The 26318-nt window shown below is 45.9% G+C and overlaps 1 protein-coding gene across 2 annotated transcripts in view; it reads right to left on the bottom strand.

Annotated features, from left to right (window-relative positions):
• TTC3 (tetratricopeptide repeat domain 3) overlaps positions 1 to 26318 on the bottom strand; it is a 2698168-nt gene that overhangs the window by 966339 nt on the left and 1705511 nt on the right. For both annotated transcript variants that reach the window (XM_069636090.1, XM_069636092.1), the window contains exon 30: positions 26022 to 26078. In XM_069636090.1, coding sequence (XP_069492191.1) covers positions 26022 to 26078 — 57 coding nt within the window. The remainder of the gene's footprint in view (positions 1 to 26021; positions 26079 to 26318) is intronic.

Genomic DNA, 26318 nt, shown 5'->3' on the forward strand with positions numbered 1-26318 from the left:
CAATGCCTTCAGGGGCCTGGGTCCTCAATACCTCCAACTCCCTCTTCGTAAATACCTTCCTACTCTAGCTCTTGACTCCTCCACCTCCAACTCCCTCAGGGTCAGTCGCTTCTCCAAGCAACGAGTTGGTGGTAGATCTCCTTCTTTGTCTGGGGCCTCCCTCTAGAACAGCCTCCCTGCCTCTCAAACTTGAGGAGAAACATCTCTGGTTCCGGAAGCACATCAAAAGCTTCCTCTTTGCTTCTGCCTTCTCTCTTCCTCTCCCCTGCTGATTTCCTGTTGGATACTGCACTGGTCACCTGGCTACCGTCCGATTTCGGGCTCAGGTACCTGCACGCCCAGTTGCACACCCATACTGCTTCCGGCAACCCCTGCACTTGGGTCTGTATCTGTAAGCCTACAGCCCCCCTACCTGCACTTTTGGACACCTGCTGTCTGCACTTACCCCTGCACCTGCAACCTGCTGGCCGCACTTCTTGTTATTGTTTTGATCCCATGCACATCACCCCCCCCTCTCCCTATGCCCTGGTACGTTTCCCCTCCCCCATCCCCTGCACTGGCGCGATCTCAACGTCACTTGGCATAGTAAGATTGTTGTCTCTGTCCCCCCCTCCCTTGCCTCGTCGCGCCTTGAAACACTTGTGTATAGGCACGTTACAAATGCCATATCAAGCTGTCCATAAGCTTGCCATCTGGCAGGTGAGCCTCCACTTCTGTGATAACCTTCCAGAGAATGTGGGAATGTTGGCAAAAGTGTGGCAGGAATTGACCGGCTTCAGTATCATGCTTCCGTAAGTGAAAATCATCTTTGCAAGCGTGTCAATTCTTTTCCGACTTCCTATCGGTAGGAAGGTTCTAATTCAATGTCCTCTAATTGACACCCAGGGCCCAGACCACAAGTCCTTCAGGGCTTAGGTGCACGTAGAGAAAAAGCCCAACACCTATGGCTGGTTTCAATTTATTTGTGAGCTCCCGGTGAACCACTGGCATCGAGCAAGGGTGCTGCCATAGTGTCGCAATCAGATCCGCAATGGGTATGTTAAACGGCAGGTTCATCTCTGTGGCTATTCATATAAGATATCCGTGAGCTCTTACTGGAGCAGGGTTTTTGACAGAGCTCCGAAGCCAATGACTACGTTTTCAAAGATCTTACAGTATGGGTCCCTAGGGGGCACATATGGTGTAGCCTGCTGCAGATGGACGTCGGGGAAACGTAGCAAGCCCATTCGGGTTGTGCAGGCCCTCCACCAGCTCCATGAGCTCGCTAAATCGGACATGAAGTCCAGAACATGGTCCAGCCCGGTGCAATTGAAATGGCTCCATCCTGATAGGGTGTGGTCTACTGAACATACTGAAACCGAAAAGCAAAATAGTGTGCCACGTTCCCAACAGCGTGCAGAGCACATGGAAAAAAGCAACTTGGGTAGGGAGCATGGTGCATGCTATAAGTACATTCAACAACGTCATGTCTGAATTTGAGGAGAGGCGCGGTCGAGGCATGAAGGTGCAGATGTGGAGCCGCACCAAGCCTCCTGATGATATTTTCTGAGAAATCTTTTTTTTAAAAAATATTTATACAGTGTACTATAATTAACAAGTAACTTTTCTCACTGTGAATATAAGAGTCAAAATACAGAGAAAGGATTTAGCTAGTTTAAAACGTTGCATCCATCTATTGTACAAATCCAATCTCTTCTTTTAAGGACTATTTTAATGGACATTGGATTCTCTGCCAAACTTTTTTCATTACTTTCACAATCGCCAGGATTTCCAATACAAAATGTTTTAGCTTCATTAGCAATCACAAGGATTTTCTGTTTAGCAGTCTTTCCACATTGTCATTTAAGGAATCTGTCCGGGGAACCAGTATTGTTCTATACAATGAAATAAGGCGCCATTCTACATGATATGATATGGCATTTGTAACGCGCCTATACACAAGTGTTTACGGTGCAACAAGGCAAGGAAGGGGGAACAGAGGATGGACATAGACACTGATCTTACTATTCCCAGTGACATTGAGATCGCGCAAGTCCAGGGGAGGGGAAAAGTGCCAGAGGAAAGGGGAGGGAGCAGTTCTGTACATGGGATCAAAAGAATAACAAGAAGTGCGGCCAGCAGGTGTCCAAAAGTGCATGTAGGGGGGACTGTAGCGTTACAGATGCAGAACCAAGTGCAAGGGTTCCCGGGAGGCAGTGCAGGTGTGCAATGGGGCGGGTAGGGACCTCAGCCCGAAATCAGAGGGTAGCCAGGTGACCAGTGCACTATCAGACAGGAAATCAGCAGGGGAGAGGAAGAGAGAAGGCAGAAGCAAAGAGGATGGTCTTGAGGTGCTTCCGGAACCGGAGACGGTTCTCCTCAAGTTTCAGAGAGGCAGGAATCCTTAGGGACAAGATCCCCAGTTCAAACCTCAAGCTGGACCATGGGGAGTGATTTAGGTAGACTCGAGGTCTTTTTCCACAAACGACCCTGAACACTTTCCCAATTCATTTCCCACAGTAATTGTTTTGTATCAATACCATAGAGCAAAGCGGTCCAATAATACAATGTCATCAGCGTATGCCAGCCATCTTACATTCACATCATCTATTCTAGGACTGGCAAACGCTCTGTCTCATCTAGATCGGAGATAAAGGTTGATGAGAAGGGGGGGCTAGATGACATCCCTGACTCACCCCTCTCTCCACCTTCACTGGAGCGGATAGTTGGCCAGTTGCATTTAGTCTGATCCTCAGAGAGATGTCATCATGCATACTGACCAAAGTTGCCAGAAGCGGCCTTGGGATCCCCCAAGCTTCCAGATTAGACCAAAGCTGCTCTCTATTCACTGTATCGAAAGCTATTGAGAGGTTGATCCAGGCACAATAGAGCATTTTACTTCCCCGTAGCTATGAACTCTCTCCCACCACATTCAAGACCAGGCCGTTCAGAGATGTTGATGAGCCTCTTCTCAATCCGGTCTGAAATATTCCCAGGATCTTATTTTGGTTAATCCATTCCCCCAATTCTCTCAACTCTGCAAAGATTTTAGATGTTACATCGAGGCGAGAGATTGGGCGATAATTCCCAGGAATCGTTAGATCTCCCCCCTTGAAAATGGGGATTACCAAGGAGGATTTCCAAGATACAGGAAATTGCCTCGACCTCACTATTTCCTCAAAGAGGCACTTCAATAATTCTGACCATAGAGGCGCATTTTCCTTCATATTTGTATTGGTCAATCCATTTGGACCAGAGGCCATAGAAGCGGAGGACTTTACAATCAATTCCAATATTATCTCTCCTGACCTTTCTAGAGACCAGTTCACAGGCTTCCCCTTATACTGGATTTTATTTAGAGGGTTTCCAATAAATCTGGGTAAAGTGATCATACAATTCCATCTCTGCCACTACATTACTTTGCAACCCCACTTGTGACTTCTTTGATAGGTAACCAGCTCCCCGAAATTTCGGGAATTCTTCTTACCTAAGGTCTCTAGCATTAATTCTCCATCTCTTTGATGGAGATATTTTTGTCCACCTACCCAATTTCTATAGACCTTGTGTATAATCTTTTTTTCGACAAGGAATTCTGTGGCTCCAAAGTGTAAGTTTCTCAAATGCCAGAGAGCTTTATACATAGACTTTTTCATTAAGCTAGTTTGTTCATTAAACATATGACAATGCTTTACTGTTTTCCCATTCCTAATTTCCCTCAGACTTTCAGCATACCAGAGGAAGTCTAGAAAGTTAGCTGGTGAGCAAACATGTATCAGCTCTAAGTCACTCATATGCATACATCTTCCAGAGAGCTTACCATTCAGGGTTGTGCCTCCTACTTGTGGACATTGGGCTGTAGGTGGCACGGTTGCTTCCCAAAGTTCACACAGAAGAATATGGTGATCACTATTACCATTTTCCCCTACTTTAAAGAGCCACATATGGATAAGAACAGAAGAGATAGGAAAACATAATTGATTATAGATGCAGACACTCCCCGACTCCAGGTTTGAGCTTGTGGCACATCTCCCTCAATTACACCGTTCAACGGGCTAAGATACCACTGGGCTAAACAAGTTAACCATTGCACACCCTTCCCCGAGGCCGTCCTTAGGCCCTTTATCCCATTCAAATCACATGCAGTTATACATTGAGCATTTAGATCTCCTGCCAAAATAATTTCAACCGGTTCACTTCGTGACTATCAACAAGAGAAGTTCAGATACATTTTGCCAGAAAGAAAACTGGTCACCCCAATCGGCATTCCAGTATACATTAATTACAGCCACCCATTTCTCTGCTGACGTAGAAGGGATTTTTAATATAACAGCTTGCAAACCCTTCACTCTAACTGGAATCACTTCCATATTTGATACAGAAGAATTTTGCACTGCTACTGTCAAACCACCTGATTGACGGCCACATTTCTTTATAGTAGAAGGCTGACGCAAGCTAGTAAATCCATCTATTTGGAAGTTATCAAATCAACCAAGTTTCTTGAAGTAGGATCAAGTAATTTTCACCAAAGAGGAGACTTTTCATAGCTTTTGGTCTAAAAGAATTCAGACCTCAAGTGTTCCAATTTATGAATCTCCAAAATCCTGTAGTTAGAGAGAATCTTGAGTGACACCCAATTTCTCAAAAAACTGGCTTAAGATTTCTGGCAACATAGGACCAAACTTTAGTCTTGGTTTTGTTCGGAGTGTGATCCCTCTTTGTTGAATTGGCTAGTTTTCCAGAATTAGATGGAGATCTTTCTTTACTGGCTCCCAGATCGTTTATAGGACAACTAATTAGCACTTCATAGTGCAGGCTCCATAGATTGTGCCTAGCAGCAAAAATAGCCTCCGCCGCTAATTTCGACTTGAATCCTATTTCCAACAATGATGTATCCTTTCGGTCTGGGAAGCAGACAAATTCGATGTCTTCACTTGATAGGAGGTAAAGATCCGGAATTGTTTTGAAAATTGATAGGATCGTACTACGATTTAATGCTCTCCCAGCCATCTTTGGCTTAATATATTTCAACCATAGTCTCAGTATGGCATAAGGACGAAAGATTGAGGCTCTGGGGACTTTTAGATTGGATTGGTCCGGGATACAAATATTTCTTTCAGTATTTTCAGAGTCACCAATCCTGGAATTTTGACTCACTATCCCCTTACCCCCATTATGATGATCACACAATATGGAGATCAACTGCCCCTGAGGCGATATCAATTCTCTCTTTTTTTGCTGGGACTACATCCAAAGGAACCACCTGTAGCTGTAGTTCTTGCTGGGAGCATAGTTTTTTCCTTAGGAATATCGCGGCTAGTTTCCTCATTTTTCCGCAGGATTGAGTTTTGTGTTTTCAGAGTACAATCTTTCCCAACTGCTAGAGCCACCACTGTCTGAATGCCAATACATATTTTTTCCACTCGGGGAGCACATTGCAAATCTCCCTCCACCATGGATACTGAGCTTTTTCCACCGTTTCCCCCCCTCTCAGTTATGGCAGATTCTTGATTTTGCACAAACCAACTTTTTTGTTTTTTTGAACGCTTTGATTGTCTGCTTCTAGATTCAACTGATGTCTGCTTCTAGATTCACCTGACTGTGGAGTAGGGTTTGAAAGAGCTTGCACAAAACTCGTAGTTACACTGTTTCTGATTCTTTTGGCTTTTTGGCTGTAAATCCTCTCCGGGCTTACGCCCATGAGTCTCAATTATTTTGTCAGAGCTCTGCCTTTTATTTATCACTTTCAGTTTTTCTGATTCTTTAAACATTCTATTCAATTGTTGATTGGTCCTTGTTTTCTGCCACTTGAGCCAACCTTCTGAACTCCTCCAGAACAGAATCAGACAAGGGGGTGTCATCAAAGATTCTGGTTGAAGACATTTTGGTATAATCTCAACCTCAGCAACCTTATGCTCCAAATCAGAAGTCCTAAGGGACTTTGGGTCTACACTGGTTATCAGCTGTGTTTACAACATTGTATATATGTACCCCACCATGTCCTTTCTGTTGACTAATTCATTCACATTCGAGTTTGTAACCAGCTTCAGCTCCTGAATATTTGGGGTCACTGTAGTATTTAACACATTGTTAAGTCCCACCAACGAGGATTCTACAGTTCCAACCTCCTTTCTTAGTTCCAATAAAATCCCCAAATGCAAATGAACTTCACTTTTAAGTTGCTCGAAAAGATTTACCAAGGAATTCAAAACAAAGTTCAAGGCTTGGAACGTGACATTGGAAGTTTGTATCCCTTTCACATTTCCCACAGGACTTTGACCTGGATTAGACTGTACTTCCGCAGATGGAGTTAGCCGATTGTATTATTTCGCAATTGGACTTGAGAAGAGTTTTGTTTCGTAGAACAGCAGAATTTGCTCATTGTACTATGTTTTGTTATTTGCTGCGACTGTGCCTGATCTACGATTGGTTCTCGTCGCTCCACCTCAATTGGACTCATATTTCTAGGGCGCATGGCTGTGGCGGCTTCTTTTGGGAAAATAGTGCTGAATTTTCTTTTTCATGGTTGTTGCTGTGAGACCATTCTAAACCAGCGAACACATTCGCGCTCACACACTGACCTAAAGGAGGCGTCTTTGTCCCCTCGATCCCAGTGTCTACTGGGGTCACTTCATGAGGGGAAATAATCAAAACTCTGTCCTCCAATATGCCATGATTTGTTTTTAACAAATTATACTGTCACCGTTGATTTCAACCATTTATATGCACTTGTGCTTTGTGGGATGTTTCAACCCACTGGTCCAGGCCCTGCAACATTACTGTGCATTGCTTGCAGCAGAAACATCAGAATGGCTGCCGGAAAGCATGCTGCTCGCTAAAAATCACCAGAAAGTGCGCAGTAAAAATCTGAAAAATAGGCTGCCACCCACTTTTGCCTATGTCAGTGGTAACACCGGAGACCACTGCCAAAACTCACATTTGACTGCCCACAGAGCAAAATCATTGCAAAAGAAACACAGAGCTGTTTTAAAAATCAGTTTTTTCCTGGCTGTCGAAATTGCAAAAACAATCATGGCTCACAAACCACCTTAAAGATCCAGCCTCCTTGTTGGGTGTTCCACATCATGCTACTTCCAGAACCCATACAATTACAATGTCAGCAAGCATCATATGTTATCAGAACAAAATCCACTTTTAAAGATACTTGATGGAAAGAAATCTGTCAAAAATGGGTGCAGTACCGTTACTCGCCTCCGACAGGCGCTGGCAATCTCTAAATATGACAGGAGAAACTTGCGTTTTCAAAGTTAAATATGTCAAAGAAGGGATTTCATCAAATGCCATATAGAGTGCCACACATTTGATTTTCATGTTGAAAAAGACTGGAATTAAAAGATATGTTTGCTTATTTTAAATTTATAAATGTAATGTTTCACAAAGAACTATGTCACAATTGACCATAAGATAACCTGACTTAGCTAAAACTTCCAAGAGGCTTTCTTTCCCTGAGAATCTCCCACCTTGTTCATTCCCACCAAAAGGAGAGGATTTCACATCGGCATGTTAATCAGAAGGGGAGGAGATTTCCTCTGCTGCCCTGAGCAAGAAACAATGGGTTCCTTGAACTGAATAGAAAATGCTAATTTGGGTGTGACTGACAACAGCAGCTCTGGCAGGAAGGCAAGCCATGTGACCCTCCGACTCAGCCCAAATTTTGGAGGCGGGCCAGACTGGAAATGTGGATTGAAGTTTAAGTAAATGTATGTTTTAGAAAAATGCTTACAGCAAATTGTACTGAACTGACAAAAATATGAAACTTAGAGATTGTTAAAATGAAAAATGTGCTCACAGTTTAAAACTAATTTGGAATCTGTGCGATGTTCTGAGGCTGAACCGCCGAAATTATTCATATTGTAGCCATTGTGTTTATCTTCGGAACATGAAAAATTACAGGAATGTGCCCAGATGGGATGTGTATGCATGTATAAGAATTGGTGCAGAACTAACATTGAGAAACCCACCAAAAGTGCGAAAAGGTTGTCATTTATGAACTAAAGCTCGCAGGAACTTGGGACTTGAACAAAGACGTGCCTTAATTAATCTATCATGTAAATATGTCTTATGAACAAGTTGTGCATATGGGAAATAGGTTTTTTGGGAAAAATAGATTTTCTAAGTAAAAGCAAAGGGGAGGTTATTCCCTAGGTTGTAAATGGCAGCATCACTCTGACACACGATGACACACTGTTCCCTTCTCAAATCAGGGGACAGGGAATTCTCTGACCCATCAGATCCTTAGAGGGTTGGGCATAGATAATCAGCTTCCTACCCACTTTGGAAATGGATAAATAGGGACTGCTGAGGACAGACAAGACACACACTTTCCACACATCAACTGATTTCTTGGCGTAGCACCCTGCAGGAAGATCCTGGCTCCAGACATAGATCCAGAAACCAGACTCTAGCACTTTGAAGCAGAGAGGCCTAACCCAAAAAGCTGAACTCTTCTCAGCTGGCCTTCAGAATCTTAAGCAACCTGATTCTAACCCCTAAACTTCCAAGGGGCACCACAAAATCCAACAGCCTGGCTGAGCTGTTTGGCTATTCTAGCTAAGAACCCCATGCTAGAACCAAGATCCAGACCCGCAGAGCTGTAACCCAACCCGTCAGATCCAGTCCAAGAGGCCGCGCAGACCAGAGGGCCTTGCTGAGAGCAGAACCCAGTGCCTGAGACCTGTCCGGTGGCGAGTGAAGTCCAAACCTTTGACCAGATCTTTGACGGGCCCATTCCATTTCAAAGCCATAGTTGTAAGTATTTAGTGTAGGACTGTCCATAACCAACCTCTTAGTTTAAAGGAATCCTATTCAATCCATGTTAACCTATCCAGAACTGCATTATAGAATCTTGTGCCAATCCTGAATTCTTCTCATTATATAGTCTGTGATAATTGTAGCGATAATCATCTGTGCGCTGATATTTTCTGAAGAAAGTCAAGTGTCCTGGCGCACAGCAATCAGAGCGGAAGGCGCCCTGTTCTGGTGGTTGTCCGGTTGGGTATCTTGTACTTTCATGGCTCCTTAGTATAAGTCCACCTTGGTTCCTAATCTTTAAAGCGCAATCTCATTTTTGAAATCTTGACTCGGTTTCTGAAAAATCTACCTTCACAAAAACCTCTAACTTTGAATTTCATTTTGAAGCTAACATCCTCAGCTTTCAAACAAACCCAAAACAACATTCCAATTCCTTATAGTGTTGCTGTAATCAGGTTTCACGCACGCGGAAAAGTTGCCATGAATTTGCAAATTGGCTCAATTTCACCACATGTAAAAATAGCTATTTCCTGATTTCAACTTCTGAATTTCGTTTTCCATCTGCTAATCATTCTACAATCATTGCTAGTGTTGACCTGGACCAATCCAAAGCAACTCTCACTAGTTCTGAATCCATTTAGTGAATTAAAATCAATTTTAGCATTTTCCCATTCATTGCAAATCACATTCAAAAGTATTTTGACCTGTTTTTAAAGCATTCCTGTTCTCTCGGAGCTCGCTGGGGGAATTGGGATTGAACTGCATGGTTGATTGTTAGTCCTGATACTTGCATGCCCTCAATCCATTTCTTCATATTGCATAGTAGGCGGAGTGAGTAGTCACAGGGGAAAGAGTGATTACATTGGTTAAATTCATATCAAGTTTATTTCTGTGTTGCAGTCTTTCATCTCATTGCATTTCTTTGAACCCACAAAAAGTATTCTCTGCTACACTATTCTTCCTATTTCTACTCCTAATTGATTAAAGAGATTGTCGATATTGTAATATTACCCATTGCTGATCATTGTTCATATTCATAAGTGTGATATTCAAAAAAGTGTAATCTATATATTGTTTAATTCTTCAAATAAATCTTTTAATTTGCAAAACAAACCTATTTCTTGGTTCAGTGAGATCGGGGGAATTCAAAGAGAGGGACGATATAAGGGTACATCATCCAGAATTAAACAAACTTTGACATAAAAATATATAAATAAGGGTTTCAATTGGGCATCCCATACTAGGCATTGACTTAGTTGGAGTGCTGGATTGAAATCACTTACAGCTTGGACTGATCCAGTGCTTTTCGCTACTCTATCTACAGTAGCAGGCGGGCCAATTTGCCGCTCTGGCTGTTCACAATCTACGTCAGCGGCCCTTACATCATCGATCATTGCTCCGCTTCTCAGATGGTATGCCATTGGTAGTCGCTTTGATTAGATCTCAAAGGATCAGAGCAGGAGTGAGGAATAAGGGGAGTCAACATATTCAGATCAAAGACACAAATTCAGCAATGCAGCTCTTAAAAGGGAGAACTGGTGGATCTCGCTCTTTGAGGAGCAAATAAAAATTTGTCTTGAAATCCCTTGTGTCTAAAACAAGGATAACTAATGAATCTTTATTTTGGAACGCTTTGCAGCTGAATTTTTTAGCACATACTTTATTGAGTTTTTGTACACATTTTAAAAGTTTAGTTTCCAAAATCTTAAAATGGAAGGTTGGTGTTTTTGATGCTGGATTGTAATCTAACCTTGTAGTAATAATTCCTCTGCCCTGCACTGCAATGCCTTCAGGCAGTATTTACATAAAATCATGTAAATAATGACCTTTTCAGAATATACTTGGTGTTGTGTTTTACTGAATGCTTCCGCAGGGCCAAATGTACCTTGATTAAGTGGGAAGGTTTAAGTTACTTACCTGTAACTATTGTTCTCCAGCATTGGTTTGCCATGGATTCCCATGCTCATGAATATTTCCTGTCTTCAGGCCGGGAATCCTTGGTAAAAGAAAAAATAGCTTCACTTTAAAACTGTATTTCTTCTCTAAACCAGTCACTGTCCCCTGGGTCACACTGCCCCCAACAAATGACATTCCTCTCCCTAAGCTCCACCCGTTGTAGCATCTTCAGATTTGGTAAGCACGTAACTAGCAGTATGAAACAGGAAGAGGCACAGAGGGGAAGGAGGGAGGGTTCGCATGTGAATCCATGGCAGACCCATGTTGGAGAACAATAGTTACAGGTAAGTAACTAAAACTTTCTCCAGCATGGGGTCTGGCATGGATTCACATGCTCATGAATATCGATTACACAGCAGTACATATACACAACCACATGAGGTGGCAGGGCTCAACAGAAGCAATAACACTCAACTCTGGAACAGACTCGCCTCAAATGAGCAGGTTGCGTAGCACATCTTGGCCGACTCAGGACCTTTCTTCCTGGAATTGCGGTCGACGTAGTACATCTTGTGAAGGTGTACATTCAGTTTTAAAGTGAAACGACAGGGAATATTCCTGAGCATGTGAATCCATGCCAGATGCCATACTGGAGAAGGAAGGCTGCTCTGTCACCTTACCAGTGGTAGTATTTTTGACTAATTTGGACGACACCCAATTAGTCTTTCAAACCCCTCACCAAAGAGCTTCAAGATTCCTCTACCCCCACCAACAAGAAGTCCAAATTGTAATGTTAGGCATGCTTTCCCTTTAATTCAACCTGACTCTCACGATGGTGGCTTTGACAAAGCAGTCTGGCTTCACTCTTAGAAGGGGAGGAGAAAACCAATTGATTTCTTTTATATGCATTCTTTATATTTGCAAAGTGTCACTCAAAATCACAAACCACACAACACAAGTTGTCCCATGACAAACAGGGGAAAGTCGGTAGGCAGATTTCCGATTACTGCTACAAAGGTAAGTACAAGTCACCAGTCCAGGGGGAGAGGCAGATGAAGCAAACTTCAGAATAATGACCATGGGGGACCAGATCAGAGGTGATTCAGACCTAGTGTCGATGGCCAAAGAGCATTGGAATGAAACTGCTAAGAACACGGAGTACCTGAACAAAACCCAGGAAAAAAGACTGCAGCATAGCCTCCAGACAGAGAGACGCTAAATGTAGCAAGATAAGTTAAGTCAAAATGTCCACAGGATGCAGAGCAGGCTACTAAAACAGGTTGAGGAAATCCAGGAGATGCAGGTACATAGGCCTGTTCCAGTGTTAGGATGTAGTTTTGGCTGTGTTGCTGGTTCCTATATGTTAGGGAGAAGAAAAACTATTTACCTTAATATTCTTCCTATGGATTCTTCTCCTGCAGAATCCTCATCAGATAGATATCCATTTCAGAGTCTGGTGCTCAGAATTATTTTTTGACTGGGGGCGTAGTGAACCTCGACTCAGCCGTCGATCCATCTTGCCTCGATGCAGCGGTCGAAAAATCTGAATGTGACGTTGGTAGTCGTACATATAATGCACAACTATGCCGCCGCCTGTATCTCTGCTCCACACCCCCCACTACCCCTGAACCAACCAACCCCCTCAAGCTCAGGCACTGCGGCGGAGGAACCAAACGATTCAGCCGAAACAGCCACAACTCATAGAAAAAAGAAAAGCCTAACAAAGGACTCTGAGGAATGAGAACGCAAAAAGAATGCATAAATACACCAATAAGTTAAACAGTAGCCCTTTAAACAAGAGCTTGCCTTTCTCCCAATAGAGAAGAATGCATAGAAAGAACATTACATTAAGTAATTTCTCCTTCAATTGATTGCTTTTCTCCAGCAGATTTCTCATCAGATAGATTCCCCAAGCAGTATGTGTGAAGGAGGCGGGGTGTTCACTACACAACAAAACTTTATAAAACCGGCCTACCGAAATGGGCTTAAAGGGAGCTGCCATGAGTAAAGTGAGAACCAAGTTAAGGTTCCAGTCGGGACAACAAAGGGAACAGGCAGAAACTTATTTACAAAGCTCTCCAGGAATTGGGCCATAACAGCATCATAAAGGAAAACCCTTGATCCGAAGACCTTTTGAACATAGAAAGTCGGCAAGTATCCTTTAACTGTTGCAACCTGAAGACCTGATGGGGCAAGTGACAGAAGGAACTCCATCACTGTAGTGGTGGGGCAAGAGATAGGGTAATCCTCGCGTTCCCTGCACCACCCCTCAAATCTGCTGCACCTGTACACATACAACGATCTTGTTGACGGTCTACTGCAGTTAGCAACACCTCAAAAGCCTCCTCAGAGGTCCCAGTCCTCATACCTCATCCTCTCAAGAGCCACGCATGTAGGTTGAGGGATTGCGGTGGATTACCCAACCTTCCAACTGAGATAGGTGATCTGGCCGTTGAGGCAACCAGACAGGCGGGTAGATGGCCAAGTCCAGAAGCTTTGAGTACCATGTTCTCCTTGCCCAATCCGGGGCAATCAAGATCAGTGTGACTCAGAACCTCTGCAGCCTCCTGAGAACCCACGAAAGGACAGGAATCAGAGGGAAGGCATAGTAAAGGTCAAAAGTCTACTTCACCAGAAATCCATCCCCGATTGCGCCTCTCGCAGGCAATCCCTCAAGCAAAACTGTCTGCACTTCCCGTTGGACTCTGGCAAACCGATCCACTGCTGGGGTACCCCACTGAGAGAAGACCTCCTTTAGGACTTCCTGGCACACTTCCCTCCCTCACTCGTGTGAGACCATGTTATGCCTGCTCATAGTGTCCGCCAATACGCTCTCCGTCCCTGTCAGATGTGCTGCTGAGACTGAGATCTGATTCTCTAAAAGCCAGAACAAAAGCTGCATCGCCTCTCTGCGAATGGGAGGGCAGCGCATACCACTTTGCTTGTTCAGGTAGTGCATGCCACCGTATTGTCTGTCATAATCGTGACATGCTTCCTTTTTGGAAAGGGGGGGCGAACGCTTTCAGGACTAACCTGATCGCTCGCACTTCCAGCCCGTTAATGTGCCATTGAGCTTCCATCGCGGACCAAAGACCGCTCACATAAAAATCCCTCACAGTGAGCACCCCAACCCTTCAGTGGCAATTCCATTACCACCTGTCGGGGTAATTTCCCGGGGTCGGCAGCGCCGTTCGCAGACCTCCGGGGGTGGGGAGGCCCCAACTCCTCCCATGTCCCAAAGGAGTATGAGGCACACACAAGAGCAAAGAGTTACTGCTGTTTATTGCATAAAAACAGACAGGGACAGGTTTTCGGAGCGTAGGTACCCAAGGAACGTATCATCCAAAATGGGCTTGCAGGCCCTTTTTCTAACGGTGTGGCGCCACAATGTGCGTCTACTGGGAAAACTTGCCCCTAAACCTAACGCTACCCGGGTTGGTTCCCCGAGTGGTAGGGTCAGTATAGAAGGAAATATTCGTGGTATGTTAATGTTAAAGGACATTTGTACCGTGCACTGTCACCACCGAAGTGGATCTCTGGTGCTCTGGCGGCTCTGAAAAAGGAGAGGAGATGGGGTGGGTTAGTGGGAATAAGCTGGAAAAGTGCAAGAGAGCAGTGATGTGCTGTTGGCAGCCTCAGCCCGGTGGGTCCGTTGGCTGGGCTTGGGGTGTTTTATGGTCCATAGTCGTCGTGTGCTGTTGTACAAGTCTATGTGTGGTTTGTTTTGTTGTTGCATTGTTGTGAAGTTTGTGCGGATTGCTGCGTTTGTAGGCTTGTGGTTGTGTTTGGTTATAGTTTGAGAGGTGTATGCAGAGGGATGGAATTGTTAGTTGGTTGGTTAGTTGGCATTGCTGTCCTTGCAATTGTGGGATTCCATCTAGGTGCTGTACATGCTAACAGTCACATTTCTATCTAGATGCGGCCCAAGCTAAAGTTCAGAATTCCATACTAGTGTGGCACACGCTAACAGTCACATTTCTATCTAGATGCAACGCAAGCTAGGTTCAGAATTATAAGTGTGGTGCATGCTAAGAATCATATGCCAACAATCACATTTCTGAAATTCCATCTAAGTGTGGCATATGCTAAAAATCATATTTCTATCTAGATGTGACGCGGGCTAAGCTTGAGAGTTCCATCTAAGTGTGGCATATGCTAACAATCACATTTCTGTCTAGATTTGGCGCAGGCTAATCTTTGTGGTTCTCTCAGGGTATGGTACTTGTTAACATTATACTGCAGGCAGTGTTTGCTGTCCAGCCATGAATAGGTTTAGGCTGGTGGTCACATACCTCTTTAATAATGCATGCTGTAAGTCTGTAGCAGCCTAGGCCATTGAAAGGTAAATTAGAGTGGCAGGAGCTTTCTGGAGTAGAGTAATTTCTCTACCCCCCCACCCATGCCAGCACTTACAGTTTTGTCGGTGTCTGGTGGCTTCATTGGCTTCCCCTGCCGACACCTGCAGAAGCACCTTGGAACCGCCAATGTGGGAGCCGCCCTTGTCCTTGGGCCCTTAGCCGCACGGGATGCCGGGCATTGGGCTGCCCAGGGGGGAACAGGCAAGGCCAGGGAGGCAACCAATCTCCGAAGGGGGATGGCTGGGATGCGGGATTAAGGCCGGGAAGGAACGACGGGGAGAGCCGGGGCTGCAAGGCAGCACGCGTGGCCTGGGGGCAGCAAAAAGGCAAGGCCCAAGATTTTGGAGGGGCAGGGGGGCTCACCTGCTCACCGGGGACGCAGGATGTTGAATGTGCGATCCCCGGGTGCAGCAAGCGTGGTCATCTGTGCCTGGGAGTGGGAGGGCTGGGAGGCGGGTTTAAGGCCGGGAAGGAACGACGGGGAGAGCCGGGGCTGCAAGGCAGCACGCGGGGGCAGCAAAAAGGCAAGGCCCAAGATTTGGGGGGGGGGGGCTCGAGGGGCTCACCTGCTCACCCGGGGACGCAGGATGTTGAATGTGCGATCCCCGGGTGCAAAAATCGTGATCATCTGTGCCTGGGAGGGGGAGGGCTGGAAGGCAGGCTTAAGGCCGGGAAGGAACGACAAGGAGAGCCGGGGCTGCAAGGCAGCACGCGGGGCCTGGGGGCAGCAAAAAGGCAAGGCCCAAGATTTGGAGGGGCAGGGGGGCTGGAGGGGCTCACCTGCTCACCCGGGGATGCAGGATGTTGAATGTCTAGAGAAGAGGTCAGGTGGTACACTTGGGTCGTCCCTAAGAATGGTTACATGAAAATTGTTACATGAAGAAAGTTTTTTAATACTGACATGTTAACATTGAGGGAAGGTCATGTTTCATGTAAGGCAATACAGCATTCATACATGGCATACGTATATAGTGCGACAAATTATACAACATTTGGGGTGTGGGGGAGGGGAAGGAGACAGAACATAATGGGTCATGCAGAGGGGGTTCCAGTTCTCATGGTCCTCGTCTTGTCTTCTTCCGACATGAAATATGTTCTGAGGGGAGCCCATACGTGTTTGGGCCTCGAGGTGGACTGGAGCCCTCAAACATAAGATTCTTCGCATTCATTCTTGTGTGTTAATCAAATCTCGTATCCAGCTTTGGTGTGTTGGGGGATCTTTTGATTTCCATTTCCTGTGGATGTTCCGTTTGGCCACTGGTCCACCCGCTGCAAACAGTCTGCGGGTTTTGACCGATGCCTTTCCTAGGTATTTCGACGGTGTAACCGTAATGTTTGTGTTTAAAATAGAGTTCATAGTCTTTGCCACTTCATTCCAGAATTGCTTGATTGGTGGGCATTCCCAATACATATGTATGGCTGTTGCATTAAGTGTGCCACATTTGGGGCATGACTGTGGTTTGGAGGGGTCAAACTTGGAGATTTGCTTGGGAATAATATGCAGGTGGTTCAAAATTTTGAATTGGACAAGTCTAAAGTTGCGCAGAGGGAGATGGTTTTTGTATATCTGCAATAGTTTGTCCATTGTTGCTCTTCTATCTGGACGTTCAAGCCTTTTTCCCACTTGGTTTTAATGTCATTCTTGGATGGTGTATTGGACTGTGTTATCCTGTAGCATCAAAACGCTATACAGGAAGCTGTCTTCTGTAAGGATCTCAGTTATGAACTTGTGGGTTGGAGGAGCAATCGGGAAGGTTGGACATTTCTTCTTGCAGGAAGCTTTTAGCCATTGGAAGTGTAGAGTTGTGGATAGACCTTTTCCTGCTCTGTTTTGGATCTCTGATGCCATGAGGAACCGGCCTTCCGGGAAAAGGTCACCAACTTTGGTTTGCTTTTCAGGGTCCCATGATGTTTGTATAGTGCGGTCCATTGTGGGTTCCCGACCTGGGTAGTGCCATATGGGTAAGTGTGGCCAGTATGCTATTTCACAACCACTCCCTTGAGGATCTGCGACCATGCTCGCACTGTCGATTCCATCAGGTCGGCCACTGTTTGTTCTCTTGGTACCATGGCAAACATCATGCTTTTGAGTTCCAGGGGGGATGCTGCACATTTTTCTGCATGTAAGTGCGCAAATTGTTCTACAGTATTGGACCAGTATTTTCCAAAGTGTGCGTGTGCCGAGTAGTAGTATAGTTGGAAATCCGGGGTTGCCAGGACACCTGTGTTGTAATTCTCGCATAGTTTGGACCAGCTTGGTCTGGGCGTCTGCCCTCCCCAGATGAAACTTAGGCACGTTTTTTTTAGTGTGTCGCAAAATGTCCTGCCCGGCCAGATCGGGATACCGTTGAATAGGTATAGTAGCTTTGGCACTACCAACATTTTCAGTAAGGCGATGCGACCATAGAGGGACAGTGGCAGCCTGATCCATGCGTTGAGTTTGCATTCCAATAGTGTCAGATATGGAGCGTGGTTATTGGCAAACAAGGTTCATCTGTCTGGCACCATTATAATGCCCAAGTATCTTGCAGTGGTGTTAGGCAGAATCCTGTGCAGTTCCCTTGGGGAACACTGCAAAAAGATTAAGACTACAGGAGTAAGCAGTAAACCCAATTGGTAGCAGTCTGCAGCAACCAGATTTACCCGGTAGCTGTGGCTGAGCAGTCAGACCTCTCTCAAGAAGAGTAGGGCAGTATATAGGAGTATACACAATAGGGCTAAAAACACAGTAGCGCCAACAAACACTGACCAGAGCTTTGTCTAAAAAGTATATAATTATTTATTTAAAACACACTTTAGGCAATATACTAACACTCTAAATCAAAAGCAAGTTAAAACACAGTCAGGTAAAGTATACACACCTCCCTTAATAACTATGAGACAAGTCAGAATTAAAACACCACGATTTGTTAAACAGAGGTGAGCGCATAACCTGATGGCACTCCAATAGTTCAGTTAAAGGGAGAGAAAAAGGCAGAACATAGAAATAAAACAGGACCCAACACTTTTAGGAGTTCTCAGCAAGGGAATAAAGGCAGTATAGACTGTAGAGCCAAAGTTCATAGGCCAGGCCCACTTAAAATGGAGCAAAGCGAAATGTGCCCAGGATCACGCAGTTTAAAAAATGCACTAAAAGTCTTTGCAGAATGTTCAAAAGAGGTTGGGGCGATTCAAGAAGGTAAAGTTAGGAGGTCTGGGGCCAACCCAGTTGGCAAGCCAAGGATTTAAGGGTCACCTTAGGCAAACCGAAGAAAGGGAGGCCAAGCAGGACACAGTACCTTAAACAGAGAGGAAGCTGCAGCGGTGGCGGTTGTTCCTGGCAGTGGTTGCAGTTCATTGTTTCGACCAGGGGAAGAGAGGATCTCGTCGAGGAGGAAACGTGGAGTCGTTGCACTGCACACGGATGAGACCAGCCGCAGAGTTCGTCAATAAAAGGAGCGTTCATTTTATTCACGGTCAAAGTAGTGAAGCTTGGCTATCCAGCCGCCGGGGTGCTTGGCACGGGCGATTCGACCAAGAGACGTCTTTGGAAGGCGAAAAGGGCGAACTGGTTGGTCCCACCAGCTCAGAGGAAGAAGACTCGTCCAGCAGAAGATCTTCTCTTGTCGTCGGGAAAGTGGTGAGGTCGTTGCAGCAGGGCTCCACCGGTGGTGTCGTCGTTGCAGATGGCTCAGCGTCTTCCCTCTTCGGATTCTTACGTCCTGTGGCGACTTCTGAAGTTCCAGTCCCAAAGGCCCTGCTTTTATGCAGAAAAACCCCCATTCATCAGCCTAGCTGTCAATCACACATGCTAAGTGGTGAGCCGGCGGCTCACCACTGGGCCAATCAGAGTAGAGTGCGACTTGGGTTGCAGAGGAAACGCATTCCAGGGTGCCAATTCCCCCCTCCACCCCTACTGTGGAACCCAGACAGAGGGCACCATTTGGAGGGCTTTTGTGGAGAAGCCCGCCAAAATAGTGGAACAAAGGGCTCGACCTTGGTCAGAGTTACAGAGACGGACACAAACGCCATTTTAGAAAAGAGTTCTGGCAAAAAGACCCAACCAGGGAGTTAATATTAAATAAATAAACCGGCAGTATCTTTAACATTGCACCAAAAAGTGGTGCGTTTAAAATCAATGGGAAAATCCCATAGAGAATATTCCGGTGGAATATTTCGCGTGGTAACCACTGCCACCAGCCTGAAACTCGGCAAGGGGGGACTGGACAGTGCCCCCTTGAAAAAAGTCCCAGGGGCAATATAATTAACCCCTTCCAGTACTTCCACAATATGATGGCTTGTACTGGTTCTGTTCACAATTTAGGACTAGTAAAGTCAATGGGGACTTTACATGCCCTGGGAGACAGTAGTCAGTCCCAGGGTATGGAGTCTATGTTTGGGGGTCACTATGACACCCCTGTGTTACAGAACTGAGGGTGCTGTGTAACACACACACAAAATAGATGATACCCTATGGAATAGAAAGAAAACCCCATAGCCCATAAGCACACACAGAGTCAGACACTCAAATCATGTCTAAGAGTGGGAGGAAGAGAGTCTCACTCTTAGCAGGAGAAATAAACAAACCCCAAAAATCCAGCAAAGCTGCTGGGGGACTCACTAGGTTTGGGAAATTAGCCTTATAAGAGAATTCTCCCTAACAAGTGGTAGGGGACCAGCGTAAGCCGTACATAGCTGCAGTCTGGATAGTGGACTGGGTCAGTGGGATTATTTCGGAATTGGCTTGGTTGATTTTATAACCGGAATGTTTGGTGAATTCGACTGTATCTCGTTGTACCGGTGCAAGATGGATGTCAGGGTTCCTGATGTATAGCATTGTGTCGTCCGCACAGAGGGAGATAAATTGTGGGCATCCCATTATCTGGATCCCTCTCCAGGCATGGTTATGACGCAGACACGCAGCCATTCCCTCTATTGTTAGTGCAAATATTAATGGAGTGGGCAACCTTGCCCGGTACCTCTTTGTAGTGTAAAGGTGGATGATAGCGTTTTGTTGGGTTGTACTCTGGCCGTAGGGTCGTGGTACAGTAGGTTTATGATTCAGAGAAATCATGCGCCGAACTGCATCTTACCCAGGATTCCATACATTAATTTCCATGAGATGGAGTCAAACGCTTTTTCTGCGTCTAGGGTGACTGCCACCATCTGTGCCCGGTGGTCTAATTGGGAGGTAATGGCTAAGAAGCGCCTGAGGTTCAAGGCAGTAGAGCGTCCAGGAATAAACCCCGATTGGTCCGGGTGGACCAGTTTAGTCATATACGGGTTCAGTTTGTTGGTTATGGCCTTGGCAAAAAATGTTGGGTCGACATTAATGAGGGACAGCGGTCTGTACGAGGCAGGAGAATGTGCGGGCTTATGCGGTTTTAACAGAACAGTGATGATGTCTTCTCTCATTGTCAGGGGGGAGTGTTCCGGATTCAAGTGATTCTTCCCATACTTCTAGGAGCCATGAGGCCAGTTTGTCTCTAAGGATACTGTACAGGTCTGCCGGTAGGCCGTCCGACCCTGGTGCTCTGCCCACCTTAAGGTCTTTAATTACCAACTGTAGATCTTCTAGTGTTAGTGGTAGATCAATAGTGGCACTTTCTTCTCGAGTGAGCTTGGGTAGTGGGAAGGAGTCCAGATACTCTTGCAGTTCACCCGTTGATACTTGGTCCGTGTTCGTGTAGAGCTTTCTGTAAAAATCTCGGAACACCTTGTTCACCTTCTAGTGGTTTACATGTGTCGTGCCTTGTTCGTCTCGAATGCTGGTGATTTGTCTGTGTCCCTGTTCTGACTTGACAAGGTTAGACAGCAGCTTTCCGGATTTATTGCCCTCTCCATATTTCCTGGCTTTGATTGGTTGCGTTGTGTACCACATCTCTTGTTCTGCTAGTGTCGTGAATTTAGCAAGGGCTTCATGTAGCCTGGCTAGTGTTGCAGATTCTGGTACTCTTGTATATTCTGTCTCTGACCCTTTAATGTGGTCTTCCACTAGGGCTAGCTGGGTGCGTATGTCTTTCAGCATGCCGTGAACTTTGGAGATCAGGTGTCCTCTTAGCCACGCTTTAAAGGATTCCCAGATTGTGTGGTGTGATTTCACCGAGCTTTGGTTCCAGTCGAAGAAGGCCTGCACTTCGATACAGAGTGCTTCGTGGAGTAAGACATCTCGTAGGAGGTCAGGGGGCATTCTCCGTAGGTGGCGTTCTGGTGTGGGTGACCCGAACTGGATTTCAAGTACCACTGGCGAGTGATCTGAGAGTGTTCTAGGTAGTATAGTGCATTCCTTCAGTCCTGAGAAGCAGCTCGTGGAGCAGAACCAGTAATCAATTCTGGAGCTCGACCCATGGACATTTGAATGAAATGTGTAGTCTCTGGTGTTGGGATGTATTTCTCTCCAGGCATCTGCAAGCGGTAGAGAAGACATGGCCTGTTTTATGGTAAGTGCTGCTTTTGAGTTTGTCTGCGGCACCGTGGATGTCCTGTCAAGTAAGGGGTCCAGTATAGTATTGAAGTATCCTCCCCATATCACTCTTGTTTCTTCTGTTGGGGATATCAGAGATATCACAATCTGCTGATAGAACTCTGGTGTGTCGGCATTGGGGCTGTAAGTATTTATGATAATTAGTTTGTGGCCATGTAGTGGGCCCCATATTACAAATCTTCCGTTTGTGTCTAGTTTAGTTTTTTGCACCTGGAATCCCAGTCTGCATTGAATTAGTGTCAGGACTCCCCGTGACTGCGATGAGTAATTTGTCGTGAACACCTGTGGGCCCCAAGCATGACCGAGTGATTTGGTCATTTGCTCTGTGGTATGCGTTTCTTGTAGCAGGAGAATATCGATTCTGTGTCTATTGGCATATGCAACTATTTTTCTGGCCTTGATTGGGTTCAAAAGACCTCTCACATTCCAGGATAGAAGTCTGGTGCTTCTGGTCATTTGTTGATGGGCCATTCGTGAAGTATCTGTAATGTGCTCATTATTAGTTCAGTTTTGTGGTAGTCTTCTTCCCTTTGCAACCATGCCAGGTTTTTCTCGTTATTGTAACAATAGTTAATAACTTTACGAACATTTAGACAACAAAACGTTGTCCTGTACCGGCAGCTAGCCAGTTTTCTTCCCTTCCCCAAACCCTCACCTTCCCCCCCCAATCGGGCGGTGTATCCCACAAAACCATATGCAATTTTGCAATAGAGAACGTTAACTGGAGTGGAGGAGAGGCCCCGTGTGGACCCGACCTATTGCGGAGCAGCGGCTTCAATTGACTTGTAGATTGGTGTGCTGCTATTTTGTGATTTTTGAACACCCTGGGCATTGCTTCTCTTCCTGTGTCTTTAGTTAGGGACCTATGTTTCAGGTTTCGTTAGGTGTTTCCAGAATGTGACGCTCAATGAATGACATGGCATCTTCTGATGACTCTAAAAACTGTGTTTTGCCTGCATGCTGGATGCGTAGCCTGGAGGGGAACAGCATTGCATATATTACTTTCCGTTCTCTAAGTGCTCTTTTCACAGGGTCAAAGGATCTACGGACAGTTTGTACTCCCATTGAAAAATCTGGGTATATGTGGACGCAGTTAGACTCAAACGTTAGAGGACCATGTTCTCTTGCCAAGCGGAGGATAAAATCCCAGTCTATATATCTGAGTAGCCTGGCTACAAACCGTTCTTGGTGGGGCTCCGGGCTTGGGTGGAGGGTCTGGTGCCCGGTGTGCTCTTTCAACCAGGAATTGCCTTGAGAATTGTGCGTCTGGGAATAGTGAATGGAGTAGGTCTTCCAGAAATTGTTCCAAGACACGTTGGTCTTGCGTTCTGCCACCCCGACCACTCTTATATTATTCCGTCTAGATCTGGATTGTAAATCATCGCATTTATTCTGGAGGGCCTGGACTTCTTTTTGGATCCTGTCCATGGTTTTGCTTTGGGTGCTTGCTGTGTTTTCTAGGGTAGAGACCCTGTCCTCGCTTCAGAGACCCTGGTATTACGTTTTTTGATGTCTATCCGGATAGAGGCGATGTCGCCAATATCATCTAGTTTGGCAATAATGCGAAGCCTTTTTCCATAGCTGCCATGTATGGAGCCATACTTTGTGTTGAGGGGTCAGGGTGAGGATTGCCGGATGGTTCGATGGTTTCAGTATTGTGGTCTTGGTTGGGGGAGTTTGCAAATGCGTCCATGGGACCCTTCTTCTTTTCTTTGTTTTTGGCGCCACCTGCCATGTTCATGTGAGACACTGGTTATTTTTATTTTTCACCCAGACCTAGGGGCCTGTAGTTGAAAGCGGAGGAGAGTTGGTTCCCTGGCTGTGGTGTTCGGTGGTTGTATCTGGTGGCAGGTAGTCAGATTCAGTGTTAACCCCTCAATGTTTCAATGGGTGTAGCTGGGAGATGTAGGGTGGGGGGTTTATGTTCCGGCTCCTTTTTCCGGATTTTGGTGCTTCAGTCTGGAGTCTGTGGGGCACTTGACAGGAGGAGATGAGGGCTGCTTTACACCCTTACTAATGGTGGTGTTTTAGTTGTGGTATGCCTGTAGCTCGTGGGCAGTGATCTGGTTTGGTTTGCCACACGTGTATTGAAGCAGAGTGGCCCTAATGCCCCAAGAAGCAGGCTGCAGGGTGAGATGGCAGTCTGTGTCAAATGTCTTATGCTTGTCCACTGATCAAGTTAGTGTAGTGGATGGGGGGCAAAGGGACTGCGGTCTGTGTTCACAGGGGAGATTGCGGTGTTGCCCTCCCACCCCCACGTACCTGAATGGCTGCCCCCGAGCCAGGAGTTAAGTTCATCAATATTGTGATTTGGTCCGCCAACGGGGAGCGGAGTGACCCGAGCACGAATAAAACATTCAGTCTTGCCCTAGAGGCCCTCTTTGACCCGGTGCGGCGCTGTGCGTGGTGCTTGTGCAGGGGCGGTCCACTTCGTCTGACGAGGTTGTAGCTGCCCGGCACTTGATGCCCCATGGTGGGAGGCGATGTAGGGACTCGATCACAGCTCGCCACCTCCAGGAGATTATTGTAGCCTTCCCCATGCTCGCAGGGAACGTTCGAACAACACTGGAGGGTGGGAGGACCTGCGTACAGCTGCTGGGCTTTTCACGAGGCTCCGGCCTCGGGAGGATTTCGGCATGAAGACACGCAGCCGTTGAGCGGGGTGCCTGAGTTTGTGGACAATGGTTCTCAGGAATGGAGCGCCAGACAGCTCTAAGAGTGGCCGTGGTTGTGCTGGGGGTATTCATGCCCCTTCCTACACGTATGGTGGTGTCAACAGCCACGTCGTTCTGCAAAGTTTTTAAATCAGGATATTTGCATGGAGTTGGTCCATTTGGTCGATCTCAGCTCCATTTGGTGTCCCACCACGTGCTTTGTGTGGGGTGCGGCTGGCTTGTGGAGGCGGGCCTTGGCCACGGTGGATCTTGACATCCGGGGCAGCAGTGAGAGGGTCGAACTAATCCCGCGGTGGGTGCTTAGGTCGTGATGTCATTCGCCATAGTTTATACGGGGAATGGGATCGTCCCCTTTTCCCTCTTCACACCCTGGCCCAGGGCCAAGGAGCCAGATAATTCTACCACACCAACATGTTCTCGCTGCTCGCCCACCAAGAGAGATTGCTGGCCACCGACCAACACACCTTTAGAAAGTCTTTTAAAGTGCTGAAATATTGGGACCATTAACCCTGCAGGAGCCATTGCAGGGACTGCATCCCAAGTCTGGCCTCTGGCACTAGAAAAATGCAGGACGCCATGAGACCTAAGAGGCGGGGGAAGGAAGCTGCTGGTAAGCTGTTCTGGCACTGGAACAGCTGATCAGCCTGACATTGGTGACTCCCTCCTCAAGGGTGGGGGGGGGGGGTTGCTTCCCCAACCGAGTATCCAGGACAGCCCAGATGAAAAATGGTATCTGGAGGAACCGTTTGGCGGAGTGGCACCTCTTGCATTGGTATTTCTAACCCATCCTTGTCAGAGATTGGCTCTGTTCTCTTCTCGGCTCTGTGCCTTAATGACTTCTCTTTCTAGCAAAGTGGCAAAGAGCGAGGTGCTTTGCAACATGCTCATGTACCTATATGTACCTTGGGGTGCATGGATTGCCATGACCTGCAATCCTGAAGGTAGTTTCCCCCCCAAACAATACAGGAAAATAAAATCTTGTGGGGGTCGGATATCGACATCTGCCTCATGATGAGCATGCATGACGCAGAAGAAAATGCTACAATTGGCATTGTTCCCAATGCATACAGAGTTCATGGGAAAAAGAAAACTGACGTCATGGAGCAGGTCAGCTTCATACATACTGGTCCCGAATGGCGCCACATCTCATGTGGGGCATGCAACAGCGCTGAACAGAACAGGCACAAGCCACGCTGTGCCCCTTTAGTGGTGAAAGAGGCAGGCAGGTGGAGTGCAGGGAAAAAGCCATTAGAAATAAAGAAGTGACATTCAGGGGACTGGGGAAAAAAGTCAAACACACCAGTCACCAAAAAACTATCAAAAAGTCTAAGATACTATCAAAGTTAGCAAAAGGGTACCAAAATGTGGATTTCTGACCAGAAGGGCAATTTTAAGTGAGCTAGTTACTGTATCCTTATAGCGAGGCAGGCACCATCAATGCTTCCTAGCTGGATACAAAAAAAAAAAATATATATATATATATATTTGAGCTGTGAGCTTCATCACTTTGAAGAGTAATTGTGGCAAAGCAGTGCCGGGACACTACATATCCAATTGTGAACTGAAAAGGAAGATGGACGACATAGCTGTGACATTGTGTTATGAAAAGTGAACCAGAGAGAGACTAGATTTCCCTACTTGATAGAGAATACAGTTACCTCATAGACCAAAGTGTCCCATCTTGGCATACTTTTTTCAGGTCATTGCAAGAGGGGGAAACACCTTGGTTAAACTGTAGATAAACCCTTCAATCTCATTCCTTAATACTGCATGTAAATTAACAAATTAGTTCAAGACAAGGCATGTTTCAAATGTTTTGTCTGTTTGCCAAAAGTACCCATTATCAAAGAATCAACAATTCAAAAAAAAAATATGACATACCTTTGGTTCTTTTTGCTTCTTTTTTCTGTTTTTATTTTTAACTTTGATATAGTTACTCTGAAAAAAATGAAAATATTATAGACTGCTGCATCAAAAGAGAAAACAATGTTCAATACATTGAAGTGAAAGTGATAAAGTAAGAAAGGGCATCCATAAGATGCTAATCAGTGTTCCAAATAAGCAAAATTATTGACAGGGACAAATGTGTAGATTCCCTTTAGGCTGTCATATAATATAAAGGTTTCAGCTTCCGACCACTTGGGTCTCTTATTTTGATGGTTTAACAATGGCTCAATA

This window comes from Ambystoma mexicanum, chromosome 7p (genome assembly GCF_040938575.1).
Source record: "Ambystoma mexicanum isolate Mex_15411 chromosome 7p, UKY_AmexF1_1, whole genome shotgun sequence".
Lineage (NCBI taxonomy): Eukaryota > Metazoa > Chordata > Amphibia > Caudata > Ambystomatidae > Ambystoma > Ambystoma mexicanum.